The 17,085-nt window shown below is 43.4% G+C and overlaps 2 protein-coding genes across 4 annotated transcripts in view; one reads left to right on the top strand and one right to left on the bottom strand.

The window, feature by feature from the left end:
- COL9A2 (collagen type IX alpha 2 chain) overlaps positions 1–2,353 on the bottom strand; it is a 47,263-nt gene extending 44,910 nt beyond the window's left edge. The window contains exon 1 of the mRNA XM_083751729.1: positions 2,180–2,353. Within this exon, the coding sequence (XP_083607855.1) occupies positions 2,180–2,251 (72 nt within the window). The 5' untranslated portion in view covers positions 2,252–2,353. The remainder of the gene's footprint in view (positions 1–2,179) is intronic.
- Positions 2,354–5,535: 3,182 nt separating this feature from the next.
- Positions 5,536–17,085, top strand: part of SMAP2 (small ArfGAP2) — a 32,603-nt gene continuing 21,053 nt past the window's right edge. Inside the window, exons 1-2 of one of the 3 annotated variants that reach the window (XM_083751830.1) lie at positions 5,536–6,022; positions 6,814–6,932. In XM_083751830.1, coding sequence (XP_083607956.1) covers positions 6,830–6,932 — 103 coding nt within the window. In that variant the 5' untranslated portion in view covers positions 5,536–6,022; positions 6,814–6,829. Of the gene's footprint in view, positions 6,933–17,085 lie in introns of all 3 variants that reach the window. The other 2 variants (XM_083751832.1, XM_083751831.1) reach the window with 2 other exon arrangements.

Genomic DNA, 17,085 nt, shown 5'->3' with positions numbered 1-17,085 from the left:
CCAATCTAAGGAACTCCTTAGGAGGATGCTGGCCACAGCGAGAACATCTTTGGCCACCAAAGGGAAGACATTACAGGACTTAAGCCTCTCATTGTGGTAAAAGGATATGTGAACATTTTCTAGTCCATTTCCCCATCACATTCTTTTATCACAAAACACCCAATTTTCGGGCGAAGCAGGTTTGTTGCACAAGAGCACCAAATCGCCTTTAAATGCACAATCTAAATTTGCCAGCATATGAATGAATCACATTCTAACGTGTTCAGTACATAATTTCTCTAAATAGATGGCTGCATACCTGAATACAGACAGTAATGAGTCAGCCCAAGATTACTACTGTGTGTAAAACAAGGAGCTACTATGAAAGCACAGGTCCTTTGGTATATATTTATAGCTGTCAGGGGTTGGCCTGTGTTTTCCCCCAATGATGGCATGCTATAAATAATAGCAAGTAATAATAATAAGTAAGGAAGGCTGATTGAGTTTCAGTATGTGAAGTGCTTTCAACAATAAATGCTAAGGGAATGATAAATGTAAGCACTTTGCAGTTCCATTGATTTCAGTGGGGTTAAGCATGTGCACAGTAAATACATTCCATTGAAATCAATGCGTGCTTACATTTTGCTAGATCAACCAGTATTCTTATTTAAGGGTTTGGATGGTAGATGATTAGACTGACATTGTTTGAAATAAAACAAAGCATTCCTGTCTGAAGTTTTACTAGGTGGTTAGTAAGGATCATCTTAACCGTCTCCATGTATGATTACAGCCAGTGCTTTTTTTCTTTAAAATTGTTTAGGGGTACCCTCATTTTGACTCAAGAAAATCACCATTTTACAGTTCAAATCAGGGAAAATAAATACAGTAAACGGACAAAAGTACAAAGATTCACAAAATGTTTAGGGGGTATGCGTCCCCCCAGAAAAAAAGCACTGAATACAGCAAATTGAGTCCAGGCCCCTGTGAGCCTTGGAACTACGTAAAACAAAGCAGTCCAGTCACATCCTAAAGCAATCTGAGGCCTCTGGCTTTATTTCCCCCACTTCTCTTTACTTTAAATGTGACATTGTAGGGTCTGGACTGATGCAAATAATATATGTACATGTTCCTAAATAAGGCATTGAACTTATAAAATACCAGCTTTGCAGTCACTGGGGATGGAAGCTTCCTGAAGGCATTCGCTGAATGAATAGCCTCCTTTGTCCCTCAAAAAGCGTGGCAAAAGTTTCTCTGTGTTAAGGTCCTGCGTTCTTTTCCAAACCAAAAAGAAGTTGTAGAAAGGACTGCATGTATCTCTGACTGCATGTCACTGTCCCTAAGGTGAGACCCAATATTCAGCAAATCAAGGGCTTTCCAAACCAAATAACTCAAAGCATTATCTTCTGCTTCAAAAACTGTTTTTCTTTTTCTTTTCAGAATTAACCAGGGACTTGGATTTTTATTTTAAAACATCCCATTGCCATCATCAGATGACCAGCCAAATTTCTTCAGCTCCTTTTGTTTGCAGTCCACAGAGAGTACCAGTTGCTGGACATACCCTGTTCATCACTATCAGGATAATAATAACACATCTTTTGCCCCAAAAGACAGATCCACATAAGTACTTTTTAATTTGGTTCCCAAAGGCAAGATGTTTTTCCGCAGCTGCCCAGGGCTGCCCTACAAAAGGCAACATTTCCTGCCATAATACTTACTATCACCCTACTCAATATAATGGTATAATGCAAGATCCCTTTTAGACATCTGAAATCACTTTTGTTTTGCTTCTTACAACATTGCTTCCACAAATCTCTTCCACAGATCTCTTCCCCGTTCACTTCTAAGGAGTACAATTCCCCAGGAGTCTCAGTGCAGAAGCACAGGGAGACCCCTGAAAACAAAAAAAAACCAGTTTCGCCAGGAATAAAAGGAACGCTCTTCTCTCCTCCCCTGACCCAGCCAAAGAAAAGAAAAAAGAGTATGTTTTATAACCCCAACAATCAAGCTGTGCCAGATCCCCTCATTATTTTAAGCTTGCAAGAAAAGATAGTGTATTAAAACTAATTATTCAGACATTGTCCTCCAGCACTGGATCCCAAACTGCAAACAAGTTTTGCTGTTTTCTAGGCCCCCACCCACCCCCCATCTGGATCACACCTAGACATTTTCCAGTAGAATCATAGGTAAAAAGGAAACTTACGAATTGTGCCACGGAGAAAGAGATGGTTTGGAGAAGAAGGCAGAATTTGAGGCTACCCAAAAAACTAGCCATATCGAGGTCTTCAGGCTAGCTGGATGAAAAGTGGGGGCCCGCCAGCCCTGAATGACTAAATCTTTAGATCCAACAGGAGCAGAGAGAAAGGCAGAAGGGAGGAGATGGTGGGTCATTAATATGTAGTATTTTGGTGAAAGGGGAGTTAATGACCTGACTGGGAACTCCCCTCCCAGCCCACTGACATATGAGACGAGAGGAGCTGGCCTCAAAGATGGAATTCATGGGCCAGGTGAAGGGAAATTACTGTAGGCTTCCTGCCCTTTTGTCTCCTCTTGGACTGTGGGAAAGTATAAAACATTCATTATTCAGCCCTGTTTAAGGGAAGCTTTTAATGACTGATGTTTTAATGCATTTTTAATCTTTTGTTGGAAGCTGCGAAGAGTGGCTGGGGATACTGAGCTAGATGGGCAGGGTATAAATAAATTGTTGTTGTTGTTATTGTTGTTGTTGTTGTTGTTTTGTTGTTGTTGTTGTTATTCCTTAGCACAGAGGTGGGAAATCTGTGTCCTTCCAGGTATTGTTTGACTAAGACACTGAGGGGGTTTTTTTAGGGAAGCCCTGTTTAGGAAAGTTTTTAATGACTGATGTTTTAATGTATTTTTAATCTTTTGTTGGAAGCCGCCCAGAGTGGCTGGGGAAACCCAGCCAGATGGGCGGGGTAGAAATAATAAATTATTGTTGTTGCTTTTTAAATGAATTTTCACTGGTGAGGAGGGGGGTGAACTCAAGAGGGCACTTTAAAATCATGCAAAGGGGTATTTTAAATCTTTATTTTAAAGATTATTTAAATCTTTATTTAAATAAACAAGTACCACAAGGCATTCATTTTAATTAAATTAAATTGTAAATTACTGTGATTTAAATAAACTGAGCATTTAAAACTCCACAACTCCAAAATAGTTTATTTTATTTTATTACAAAATCCCACTGAACATAAACCTATGGAACAGGCTTTAGTAATCTCCCACCTCTGGTTGAAAGAAAGTAAAGTACAGCAGACTAGGCTGTACCAATCCCATTCAAAGCTATGTTTAGCTATTCATTAACTGCTTGTGTTGTCATACCTTTTCACAGGTTGCCTGCTACAAGGTTATGCAGGGACACAATTCTTTCTGTTTGCACTGAGCGTGGTGAGGGAGCTGCAATTCCAAAAGGTTTTGCACCGTGCCATAAGATGTGGGCAGCAGCTGGGGAAGACATGCAGACATTGAACAGCCTATATCACTCTCTTGTGGGATGTGGGACACTGCAGAAATTATTTGCCACTGTTCAGGTGCTTCCTTCCTGAGGGCTCATCCCCACCTCTGCTTGTCCCATGCTTTCGAAGTTTTTCATTTGCCCTGCTGCTTTCCCCAGGAAAACCCACTGTTTACTGCTCAATCCTAACAAATGTCAATTGGGTTTTCTGTAGACTGAAGGTTGTTCTGATTCAGCAATAAACAGGATTTTTCTGGGGGAAGTGGTGGGGCAAATGAAAGATCTCTAACCCATGCCTAGAAAACATGGAACAAACAGAAGTGTGGGTGAGCCCTTGGAGGGGGGCGGGAATTCCCCTTCCCCAGCTTATTCACTCCTATATCTTTTTTGTTTCTCTAGAAGGTGAAGGCGATACTATAGGAACTGGACTAGGACCTGGGAGACCAGGATTAAATTTACCACAAAACTAATGGTGACCTTGGGCCAATCACTCTCAGCTTAACCAGAGTTGCTGTGGGGAAATGGAAGATCATGAGTGCTGCGTGAACTCCTTGGAGGAAACCAATGGTGGCAGAGGTTTTTAATGTAATAGAGAAGATCTCCATCTTGTCTGCCCCTGTCCCTGAAGTGGAGCAAGGTTTGAAACACAACAAAAACGAAGCAAGCTTGGTGTTGAAGCCATAAATCCTGCCTGAGTGTCCATCTTAAGATGGACAATGGGAACTGCTAAATTCATATTTTTATTGCTGCAAACTGCCTTGATATTTTTGTTTATGCTAGAGGTATATAAATATTTTAAATAAACAAATAACTAAATAATATGATGAGAATGCAAACCTGTATAATTATTTTGGAAAATGGTGTTTGAAAAAGGTTCTGCTATTGTGTGAGAGGTGATACTGCCTGGTCTGAGGCTAGCTTTAGAATGTAGTTCTTATGGAGAAACTGAAACACAGCATTTCAGAACACCAAGACCAAAGATGATTTTGAAAGTGTGTGGTAGCTGTTTATTCAAAACACTGGAAAGGTCAATATACCCTCAGCACCCATGGCTCACTCTGGGTCAATCTGTTAAGATGGAGAGTTAAAGACACTTAACTGATATAATCAACTCTGTGACAGCTGGGACTAATGGGAGTAGTCCAAAACAACTGGAGAAACCTAAGTTGGGGAAGGCAGGTCTATAGCGTCTCCTGCATGGCCATACACATTCAACAGTCTTCCCTACCACCAACCACTTGTGACACTGCCTCTGTGTTACTCACTTTTCCTATAGTGTCATTTCTTAATTAATCCAATTAGCACCTCAAATTGAGACTTCTGGGATCTGAAAGCTCAGTGCACACACGCGCACACACAAAAACATTGTGTAGGTTTTTAGTCTTGGAGGGCAGCAGTATTACAGTTTGGAGTATAAAAGCTAAGGATGAGGAAGAAATTCAATTCAGTTTGCACTTGGAGGTGCATATACCTAATTTGCACTTCCTAAAACAATATGCGCTTTGAAATTCCCACTTCGCCAACTTTTGCAGTGAAGTTTTCCAACCAAATAACGTGTGCAGAAATGTTCGTATGCCTTCTGCAGTGTGCAGTATGCAACATCTGCAGTATGCAGCCTACACTGACAGGCAGCAGCTCTCCAGGGCTTCAGCAGGGCTGACTGGAGATGCTGGGAATTGAGCTTTGGGCATCTGACAGGCAAAGCAGCCCCCCATCCTCCGAAATTCCCCCCCCCTCCACAGCAACTTCCACTTCTCCTGAAACAAAAACCACTTCGCTCTTCCCCCTCCCCAACCCATTTACCCCCACCCCGCCGCTGCCCTCATTCATTCACTCTCCGTTCATTCATTCTTCCCTCACCCTCTCCCCCACCGACTTCGCCCCGCCCCTCCAATTTGATTGGCTCTCCGTTCGACCCACGCGCCTCTGCAATCCACTCGTCGAATAAACCGAGGTTGACAAGTTTAAAGTATACACAGTATGTATGTAAAAAAAACCCTCAGAAAAGCCGGTGGGCGGAGCTTATGTCACAGCCCCGCCCACCTCTCCCGGAAGCGTCTAGCGGCGCTATGTGTGTGCGTGTGCGCGCGCGCGCGTTGTGCTGCCAGGAGGCGGCGCCGTCAGTCGCTGCCTGGAGACGCGCGCGCGCGCACGTCTTTTTCCTCTCCCCCCCCTTCCTTCCTCTTTTTTCTTTCTTTCTTCCTCCCTTCCCTTCCCTTCCCTGCCCGCCTCTCTCCGTACCTTGACAACGTCCTCCTTCGCCACCGGTGGCTGGGGGTCTTTCGGGCTCCCCCTGCTTCCCCTTGAGGGGCCAGAAGGGCTTTGTGTGAGAGGGGAGAGCTGCGGCTGAAGGGCTTTTTGTATTATTATTGGGGGGTTTTGGGGGGTGACCTTTGCTGGAGTTTTAGGCGCGGTTTTAAAGGGCCACAGGCATCGCCTGTCCCCTCCTCCCCTCCCACGAAGGTGGCGGTGGGAGGCTCCGGAGTCCCTCAGGAAAAACCCCTCTTGAGTCGCCCAGGGTCGAAGGTACACCTGAGTGCCGGCACTGCATGTATATCTGAGGAAAGAGAGGTATTTATTTGCCAGGTGCTTGGCAGGTCCTGTAGGGCCCCTTCTGTCGTGCCTGCCGGCGAAGGGGGAAGAAGAGGTGTGCTTGGGACATGCTCCTTAGCTACTTTCAGGGGTGGCCCTTCGCTGGTCTAGGCTTGCGGAGGTAGCAAGGGCATTCAGGCGTCCGGGGTGCTAGGTGCCTTTGGGGAGGCTGAGTTTTGGAGCCTTGGTTTCCAGAGAACTTGCCAGGGTAGGGAAACCTTGGGGACTGTCAATTGAGGTGGTGGTGGTTGGGGGAGGAGGAACTGGCAGCTGCAGCTTATTTAGTTTTGGGGTTGGGTTTTGCTTCTTATGTGGAAAGGGGGGAGCCTGACCTGGCCTGTGCTTTCGGTTCGGGAAGTGCTAGAGGGATGCTGTGACCAGAGGGAGGCCGCAGAGAGGCTTTATTACGGAGCGTAATCCTTTGTAGCATGTTAGCGTGCTTCTGGGATATTATTTCAATGGGAAGGTCTGTGGAGGGGTTAAAAACTGTGTGACAGTCAGTTGGGGAGGAGTGCTCGGCTCAGCATTGCAGAAGGCCTTTTTGGCAAAGACCAAGAGGGGAAGTTGCATTGTTGGGAGCTGAGAGGCCGTTTTCTCTCTAGACCAAGATCTTGATTATGTAGAAGGGTGTGAGCTGAATTTTAGGGTGGGGTGCACTTTATCAGAGGTGTGGAGTGAAGGAGCCTGGAAAGGCCTGCTTTAGAGAGCTAAAGGAAGGAAAGGACATCTCTCCCTTTTTATTTTTTAATATTTTTTGCACTCCTGCGCAGCCATCTCTTATCTGCAATGACAGGCAAATCGGTCCGGGATGTGGATAGATATCAGGCTGTCCTTGCCAATCTGCTGTTGGAAGAGGAGAACAAATACTGTGCAGACTGTCAGGCCAAAGGTAACATGCGGAACTGGTGAACGTATTGTGGGGTTGGGGAAAACTCTGAGCTTAGCCTTACCGTAGGGAACTGTGTGCCAACGAGTAGGTGGGATAAGATTGTGCCACTGTTGGTGGATGATGATTATATCTTCATTGGTGTGTGCCAGAGTGTGTTAATATGCATATGTACATAATATGCATACATAATATACAAATACATGTAAGGATTTTTTAATTAAAAAATTACTAAAAGCATTATATAAATGTAAGCAGTAAATGCTGTGAATTTCAGGTCATCTTCATAAATACTGTGTGGTATCAGGATGAGACTTCCTCTTAGGCAGAAGCATGTACTGCAGGTTTCTTTGTCAGAAATTCTAGCTCCTTGGATGTATGCGCTCGTGCCCTGCCTCTTGAGTTGGATGAGGGAGGAAAAGCAAACAGGTGGTGAAAATGGTCCCTGATGCTGGAGAAATCAAGTGGCGGTATGAAAGGAAGGTTGCTGGCAGGCTGGCTGGCATTTTTGTAAAGGGGGGGAGGGAACCCACGCCTAATGCAGGGGGTACTGCATGCAGTTGGTTACATAATGGCATCAACTGGGCAAATTGACAGCACAGACTGTATTATAAATTCTGTATCTAAAGAAGGTACATTGGGGATGAATTCTTTCCGGAGGCTGATAAGGCCAGATCACATGGGAAGGCCGCATCAGAAAAGAGAAGGGAAGGATGATTCACAAAAAATACAGATTTGGGAAATGTATATGTGAGCCATGGGCAGCATCTGCCTACTGGAGTCTAGCATTATGTACTCCCAGGCTCCTGTTAACATCACTGTGTCTCAGCTCCCTGTTAAATGCCTTAACTTTTTAGCTTTTCGGGTTGTAAGGAAGTTTGAAAAAAACTTAGTGGAAGGGTCACAAACAAACATGTTGGTAAGGCAGCTCAAGATTTATTCCGAATGCCTCTGGTTACTAAGATCTTTTCAGAGTTCGCAGGAAGGCTGACTCATGATATCCTCAAAAACTGATTTTGGAAAACTCTTTGGAAGGGGATTGCCATATCTGGGATGGAGAAGATGATGCTTCCTCCCCCAATCAAGATAGCTAGAAAAATGGAGCATGTTTGGCTTCTTTCATATATCTTTGCCCCCTTACTTCCGTTGCCCGCTGCTGTTTGCTCTGCAGTAACCATTCTGAAAACACTCTGCTTGTGTGCCTGTGTTCTTGTTGCTACCCAAACCAGCTGCTCAGGAAGCAGGACCCAGTGGCCTTCTGGTTGCTTTCATGATGCAAGGCTCCAAGGCTTATGGTTAAGAATAGTAATATAGATTACAATTGAGAACCCAGTATAAATTAAACATGTTCCAACAAACTCTGCTCTGGGGTCTAGTGGCACTTTGCAAAGTGCAATGCAAAATTGGGAAAAGATTAGATGCAGTCCAGATTGCCCAACTCTAAGCAAAGAATGTTTTGGCAGAAGGATTCCTGTATTTTGGTAGTCAAGTGGATTTTTTGGTGGATGTTGATGGCTTGAAGCTTGAGTTACCAATGATTTCAGTCATCCTGCCCCAACCTGGTGCTCTTCAGATGTTTTAGATTATGAATTCTCATAGGGGTTCATAGTCTTGGAGGGCACCAGGCTGGGGAAGGCTGATTTAGGTTTTACCCCTTTCACTCTTTGTGTTGCACCAAACTTCAGAGCTTCTAGGCTGGGCTACAAAGAACATGTGAAGAATGCCCATGTGTTTGCAAACAGAATTGGGTCATTAAGTTAAATTGATGGGAAGCTCAAGGCTGGTGGCAGGGGTAATACCTCTTCACAAAACACATCCTAAAAAGATGGAATTCATTGCCACCAGTGATGGTGAAAGGTTAAATGGAGCCTCCAGGTTCAGAGGCAGTATAACTCTGAATACCAGTCGCTAGAGGCATGATTTCTGTCTTGCTCTGCTTGTCTAAGGGCATCTTGTTAAAAATGTGCTGGCCTGTTTGGAATGAACCATTGATTCATATCCGGCATAAGATCTGTGTATGTCTGAGGGAGAAGCTTCTTGTAAAGTCCATAGGCACTTCTTATGTTATCCCATGTCAATAAGGGTTCAGATCTATAGCACCAATGACCAATATTGCTGAAGACCTTTGCTTAGTTTCTTGTTGGTGTGCCTGCCTCATATTTCTGTCCACTTCCTGTTTTTCTGAGTTTCCTTTCTTCATTTGCATAGCTTCCTGTGTGCTCATAGTCCTTGACTCCAAGCAGCCTACGCTAGCCTCCCCGTGGTTGAGCGTTGGAAGATATTTCTATGACAGTTCCCTGAGAAGCCAAGACTGATAGTTTTGCTCTCTATGATACTTGGCTGAAACCACTTTCTAAAAGGTTCCCTAAAGTCTGTACAGTATTTAATATCCACTCCCTGACCTGCCAGCATTCATTTTTGAGTAGCCCATAAAACAGCAAGCTACCTTGGTGGTATAATTAATGTAAAATTGAAGCGTGCCATTAAAAATGTAAAATGTACCACACAGCTAACAAATTTTAAACAGCCAGTGTCCCCGCAAAACTGTACAGAAAATTTTAAAAGCATGGAGACAAAAAGGAAACAAAAGTGAAAAAGGATGCCTAGCACGAGAAGAAAACTGGTTAGGTTTGACGAGGGAAGTCTGCGGTTAATACCTGATAGATCCATGATTTTCAGACTGTGATCAGGGACACTTAGGGTTCTAAGGGTGTCTTATAACAGTTCTGGATCCTTAGTGCCAGGTCAGTAATGGTGGGCAACCCTTCCTTGTGTTGTGTACTTCTAGGATCCATTCACAGGTATGTTTGCCTTTTTGCAGAGTAAATGGCAAGACCAAACAGGCTTTGTTGTCATCTCATATGGGCTGTGTATGTGACCTCAGACATTTTCCAGAATCCTCTGTATCTTGTAGGAGGTTTTGCCTCACCTTGGTAGAGCTTCCAACTTCGCAGGCGAACTTAGTCAAAAGTGCAGAACCTCAGACTGGAATTATAAGTGAGTAGAGCCTTAGGTGGAGAGAGATGGGTAGGGAAAGTGACCTTTTGCAGTTGCCTGAGTTTGACTTAAACTCTCCTTGGTAACGTGGTTTTTTTCCATTTGTCTTCAATGGAACAGTCTCCTGAGCCATGTTTTGACATTGAAATGACACCTGGCCAGATAATTGACTGTGAAGATTGCTATGCACATCCACAGTGTGCTCAATTTAAATATCTCTTGGGATGACTTCGTAGATAGGGTTTTCTTAATGCTCACTGCTTGCTTCCCTGCCGTATTTTGGGCCTGAAACAATTTCTCCCTTGGGCAAGATTAACAACCCTAATTTGGGGATTTGGCAGCTGTTGGTGGGCTGGCAGGGGGAGAGAGAGGGAGTGGTCTGCCTTCTGTTGCAGAGAGTTGGTCTTCTTCCCTAAGTTATCTGAATATACTCTTCTATTTCGCCTGCAGTACTCTTGTTCTTTCTGCTTATAATGCTACATTTTGCTGTCTGGTTTGCATCCTCCACAGTAAGGGTTTGTGCAGGCTAGTTAAGCGGAACTTTATTTATTTACATACTGTTTAATGCTAAATTTGGCTTCTAATTGGTTTACAAAATATAAATATGGGGACTGCAGAATTGGGGGCATTAGCATTTGAGTTGAATGCTGGCAGAAGCTGAACCCTGTTGGAGCAGCACACTTTGCTCTGGATACAATCACATCAAGAGTCTGGTTTTAGGAGAATAGGAAAGATATTTATTATTGGAATAAATTTTGGATAGGAAAGAAGCTAGTTCTGTCTTGTTAAGGGAGGGAAGAGAAGTAGGAAGTAAGATCAGGTCAGCAATTAATAATAATAATCATCATCCACCCTTCACCCTAAAGTCCCAGGGCAGGTTACATCATTAAAAACACTAAAAACTTACAATCATACAAATAAGGTGGGTTCTAAAAACATGCACCTCAAGTGTCAAAAGCCAGGGTAAAAAAGTGCATCTTCAGCATTCTCCAGCAACTGTATAATGAAGTTGCTAGATGCACCTCCATAGGGAGGCTGTTCCACAGATTAGGGCCCACCACAGACAATGCTCTCTCCCAGGCATCCCCACCCCACCCCCACCTGAGTCTCTATGAAGGCAGAGGAACTACCAAGCAGGTCTTCTTTGCCTATCTCAGCACCCAAGAGGGTTGCTAAGGAAGAAGGCGGTCTAATTTACCAGTAACGCTAAAGGAAGAACAACCCAGGTTGGGATAAGGACAGTCTAGGAAACTTGGCGCTTTCTCATGCAGATGCATCGGCCTACAGTGCAAGCTAGGTTGCACCCCAATACTTCCAAGAGGTTCATCCTGATCAAGATGGAGTAAAAATTAGTGATTCAGCCAGAGCGCCTGGCAGAAGTCAGAAGATGAAGATGGTACAGGAAGGTTGACCTCCTCCCGTGTTCCTCTTCTGTATATAATGGTCATTGAGATTTTGTCATTTTTAAAGCACTTCCCCACTTGGATAATGGTATCTAGTACAGGCTTGTAGCAATTTTGTTTCATGGGAGGTTGCATTTGGCTTGAACCTGTGTTTTTGTTTTTCTATTGATTGCAACTGGGGCATAAGGCAGCACAAACGCTGCCACAGCAACCTTGAAGAGGGAAAGATACCTTGTAGAAATGGGATGGCAGTGAACGAGGGGGTTTTATCCCTAAGCAGGCATATAGACTTCAGTGCTGAGAAAATGGGACAAAGGCAACAACAGAAGATTAATCAGATTGTGCGTAACATGGCTAATTGCAGGATGTCCATTTGTGTGTATACCTAAGGTTGTTCTTCTGGCTTTGAGCAAACTTGATCGCCTGCCTGCCTGCCTGCCTGCAATACTTGAGTCTGAGTGAAGGCAGTTTGCGGGGCTGTTGCTGTGTTCTAACATTTATGTAGTGCAGAATGTGCTCAGTGCTGTACATATTGCAGTGATGATGACACTTCTTTTGCTTGATGAGCAGCCTGACCCACTGATTGCAGTGGAACATACTTCCCAAATTTTTGGTAATTAAGAACTTGAACTGCCTGTGCCTTCTGGGATGTTACAGTTGCAGAACACACTAAGGAGGTGACAAACCTTTTGCAGTCAACAATGGCATGTTTAATCTGGTTGAAACTTGAACTGGAGCCACTATAAACAAAGAAATAGATCCATGGGCAGCTTATTCTGGTTCATAGCAGCTATCTGAGTTTTTCTTGAGGGTGAGGGGGAAGTATGGCAAATAGAGGAACTGAAGGGCAAAGGCTGTTGACAGGTTTTTTCTCCAGACCATAAACTTAGCTCCTGTTTCTTCAACCACGCTTGCTTCCTTTGCCTTGCTCAAGAAACCCTCCAACTGGCTGTAGCCAATGCTGTCGTCTTCAAAAGGTCCTGTTGCGTTAACTTCCTGTGACTACACAGAGAAATGATGAAATTGTCCTTTATCGTTCCCAGTGCTTGATGGTAAAGCTGAGTCAAGGCTGCTCAGTGTGTGTTAATAAATGTGTTTGTTGAAACAAATTCATTTTGTTTTCCAGGCTGGAAAAACTTTTTTCATGTGGCCCCTACCCACAAAGGTTCAGTGTAAGGTAACACTGCCACAGCACAAAATGGAATTGCTTAAATTGCAGTGATAACTTATACTACTGTTATTGCAGTAGCGCTAGAAAAGTACAGAATGTAGTGTTGGGTGCACAATTCCATTTTCCTAGAATCAGGACTATTATTTTTCGAAAAGCAAGATTCCAGCCCTTATGGTTGAGAATATATGCTTGAAAGCATGCAAACTATGATTGTGAACTCTCAGACGTGACATCTAACATGGCCTTCCATGGCCCCATTGTCCTGTCTAGTGGATATAGGGCAAGCTGCAAAAATTATGCTTAAATTTGCATAATTTATACAGGATGTAAAATGTTGGTTACCTTGGAATAATTTGGGTTCTTCTTAAGCAGGGGTGTGTGCATTCGCACGTAATATTAAAATGCACACACACACCATAAACCAGGCTGTAACTCTGACAAATCTGATGCTTTACATGCAGTAGTCCTGGGTCCAATCCCCAGCATCCTCATGTGGGGCTGGGAGGGAACCCGTCAGATCCTATAGACCCACTGCCAGTAAATACAGACAATACTGAGCTAGATGTACCAATAAGGCAACTTCCATTGTTCCCCTTTAGCCTGTCATGGTTAGGCTTACTCTAGCTGCTGTCCCTGGCATGTCCCTCTTTAGTTAGGTTGATTGCTGCTTTGCCTAGGGTGGGGTGGTCCCCACCAAAACATTTGTTCGCAGGACCCACACCTGTCTCTGTTTCTCCCATCCCCAAATGCTTTTGCGACCCAACTCTCTTCTCTGCTGCCCATGGCAGCTCTTGATACGTACTCTGTTCTGCCTGCCTACCATGGTCACTTGTGGCATTTCATATGCATGCAAAGTGGGTTTGAATACAGTAGACCCACAACTTACACAGGGGTTACATTCCGGGGATAGCACATAAAGCCAAAATCACACATAGTCAAAACACATTGCGTGCAATGAAGGGTGGAATTGCCATTTCCTCCCACCCTCCGGATGCTTGCCCCCTTTCCACCTTTTAATTAAAAACAAAAATCGCCTAGCAAGTAAAGCTGAATGTGCACAAGTTAAATGCACATAAGTTGCAGGTTTACTGTATTCTTGGATGCTACTGTGTTTTTCAGGATAGCTGCTTTGGTTACATTGTTCACATGCAAATAAAGATGGGTAGGCTTGTCCCACTGGTCTCCGGTGCCTCGCATAACCAGAAAAGGTTATGGTCTTTGGCCATGTTGCCTTGGGCCCAACTTGCCTTATGATTTGTATTAACCCTGCTGTGGGGTATGGATGCTGAGAATGGTTTGTCAAGCTAACATTGGAGTTTTCTAAGCATGTGTGACAATCTCTGGCTCGCTTGTCTTTGAATCTTTAACACTAAACTGATCACGCTGCGCAGATGTACTGTATCTGATGCTTCCCCTTCTGCAAACTCTTCCTCTCTACTTCCAGATCCACATCCCTTCTTTCCCACAGGTTCCTTTGGATCCAGAGCCACAGGTGACAAGAGCTGCAGGTTCTTCCCCAAGTGGAGCCCTCACCAGCTGATTATTGCAACTTCTACTGTGTCTGCTCATCAGGTCTTAAGGTTGCCCCCTAATTCCTCCTTTGGTTTGTTCAAACATCATTCCCCTGCCTTCCCCTGCTTCCTTCTTGCCCCAGTGTGTTGTGGGAATTTCCCCTTAAGTCCCTCTCTGAAATCCAACCCTCTTACAGCACATTGCCAGGTAGATGGGAAGACCTTACCCTTCCTTACTTTTGTGATGGCGCACAGTTCTTGGTATTTAACCATAGCATTTATTCATTGCTTTTATCATGGGTACTTCCCATAAGCAAAGTTGGAAGAGTATTTCAAATTCCAAGGCACAAGTACTTTTTTCCACCCTGGGAGTGGAAGCTTCTGGGCTCCGGCCTTGGACAGACCTAAATAAATATTTCAGTACTCCTGGATGCCAGCTTGATTCAGATTTCTAGGTGGCTGGTAGCTTTCCAGCTTCTGCCTTAGAGCCTCTGATGCAGTTAGTTAACATCATATGTGGTTACCAAATCAGTTGTGCAAAGGGAGAAGGGATGTCTGTTTTCATAGGCTGTTACATAAGATGTGTTTCCAAAAGTATATCTGGAGGGCAGATATTACCTGCTCTCAACTTGGGGTTGTCTTCTGGAGTTCCAGCTAAGTGCATAGCATTTGATGGCTAAATTATATGTGCAGCTGCTCTTGAAGTAGTAAGGCTGGAAACAACTTTTGTATTAGTTTTTGTGTGGTTTTATTTTCAGTGTGCCACCCTGCATTCCAAGCTGTGGAAATGACAACTTTCTACATCTGCAATCTAACTGCCACTGTGTGGTTTCATTAGAGCTAGAAGGCAAAGCCAGTGATGTTTCAGAGACAGCAACATATCTAAAGCATATATAGGTGGTTTGATAAGGAAATGGCATGTGTGTGATGTAATTGTGTGACTGTCCACCTTTTGTGGAAGATTTGATATCCTAACTGAGCTGTACAGCTCAGTGTTCCCTAACATTGGTTGCAAGCCATTTGATGTTTTAGTTGGTCTTTGCCAGACTCCATTTTGCAGATGCCCTGAGCTACCTGGTTATGAACAATGAAATGTATACATTTTTTTCCCCTGAGCTCATAGCATGGGCTGTATTGTGAAACTGGAGCCTCTAAATTTGAGTTTTGTGTGAAAGACAGATGCTTTCTGTAGAAAATTGAACTTTCAATTTAATATTTTTTCACAAAAAAACCTGGCAGGTTGCCATAGTGATGAATGTATGAAATCCTTTTGGGAGATGTCAAAACGCCTTCATAAAACCCACATGCGTGGATACCACTTTCTTTTGAAACAGAACCTGCTTGGAGTTTAACAGAGAGACTTGTCTGTCTGGGGAGTGATGAAAGCAAATATTGTTTTCGTAAATATAGTCAAAATCTGACTTTGGGCAACACACATTATGAGCATATTCCTTGGCTGGTGAGAGATTATATCAGTAAACTTGTGTCACTGTGATGGTGGGCTTTAACCATGAAATAATCTATGACCTGTTAAGTGGGGTTGGGGGGGGGACTGTTATCATGACTATTTTATTATTATGCTGTCGGTATGCTTTATATTATGTTTTTTATTATTGATGCTCCGTAATGTGTTCTTAATGTTATTAAGGACGAGATATTGGGGTTCTCTAATTAAATTGTTTCCCAACTTTGGGTCTAGCCCTGTGGGTTCAGAACTGGTCAGGTTCAAGCATGAGACCAAAGCCAAGTTAAAGAAACAAAACTAACAGCTAGTTAAGCCTGATCATTTATTGTTGCAACAAGGTTCCAACTCCCAAGCAAAAACAAGGAAGAAGAACCCTGAACAAAAGGTTACATGAGTTATAAAAGTTCCCACAACTTCTCATAATACATTTCACACAGTGTCATCAAAACATCATAGCTACTGTTTTATTGCTGATTACAGTTCAAATCCTACTTGTGTGTTAATCTGATTATTGTTATGTTTCTTCAAATACTCAGCAAAGGGCTTTCACTCCTCTCAAAATATAGATTCCTCCTGGTCTCTGATTTTTGTTGTCAAACTTGCCAACTCCATATACTCTGTCGGCTTGTTCAGCCGAACTTCCTTCGGTGGCATATCTTTGTCTTTCCACTTTTGTGCATATGTTACTCTTGCTGCTGTCGTTGAATACAGGAATAAATTAAGTAGCTTCTTAGGGATATCCAATTCCATTATTCCTAGAAGAAAGGCTTCTGGGGTTGGTTTATTTTTTTTTTTTTATTTGGGGGGGGGGGGACGTCTTAAACATCTTCTGTAATTCAATATATATTGTCTCCCAGAATCCTCTAGCCTTTTTGCAGGTCTGCTGCATGTGGGAAAATGTGCCTTCCATTTCTTGACACTTCCAACATAGGTTTGAACCAATTTGTACATCCTGGCCAATTTACTTGGGGTCAGATATCTGACCCTGAAGGCTCATTCCTCCTAAGTATGAATTAGGTATGTGCTTAAACTTTCTGCTGGACCTTCATAGATTAGAATTTTTTTCTGGCAAATGGAGAAAAGGCCCTAGTCTATTGCTCCAGTGGTGGATCAGCCACCCTTTAAAACAACCCATTGTAGCCTTTAAAACCACTTAAAATTGTAAATTGGGCACAACCCACAATTTAAACAACCTTCCCTTCCCTCCCTCTTCTATATATACAGTTGTGCCTTTGGGATTTGTTCCATTTGAAGGCCTAACAGTGTTTTCTTTCCCCCTTCTTGACTTGCCCTGGAAAACATGATGAGTATTTGAGATCATAAAATTGTAGGATGATATTTACCTCCTGCAATAGCCTTTGGTTAATATCTGAATTGTTGCTGCTACTTTGATTTAAGGTATAGGGAAAATGTGCATCTTTCACAGCGTAAAAAGCTGTTTCTTGTAATAACAGAGTTCTCTACACCAGGCTTCTCCAACCAGGATCCCTCCAGAACCACTGATTCCATCACCCCTGATTATTGGCTGGATCCAAAATATCTGGAGGCACCAGTTTTGGAAAGGTGACTGTACACACTGTTTTTGGAGAAACATGTTAAGAAACTTGCT

Source organism: Podarcis gaigeae (assembly GCF_964106915.1).
Source record: "Podarcis gaigeae genome assembly, chromosome: 8".
Classification (NCBI taxonomy): Eukaryota; Metazoa; Chordata; class Lepidosauria; order Squamata; family Lacertidae; genus Podarcis; species Podarcis gaigeae.
This window is presented reverse-complemented; position numbering and strand designations above follow the sequence as displayed.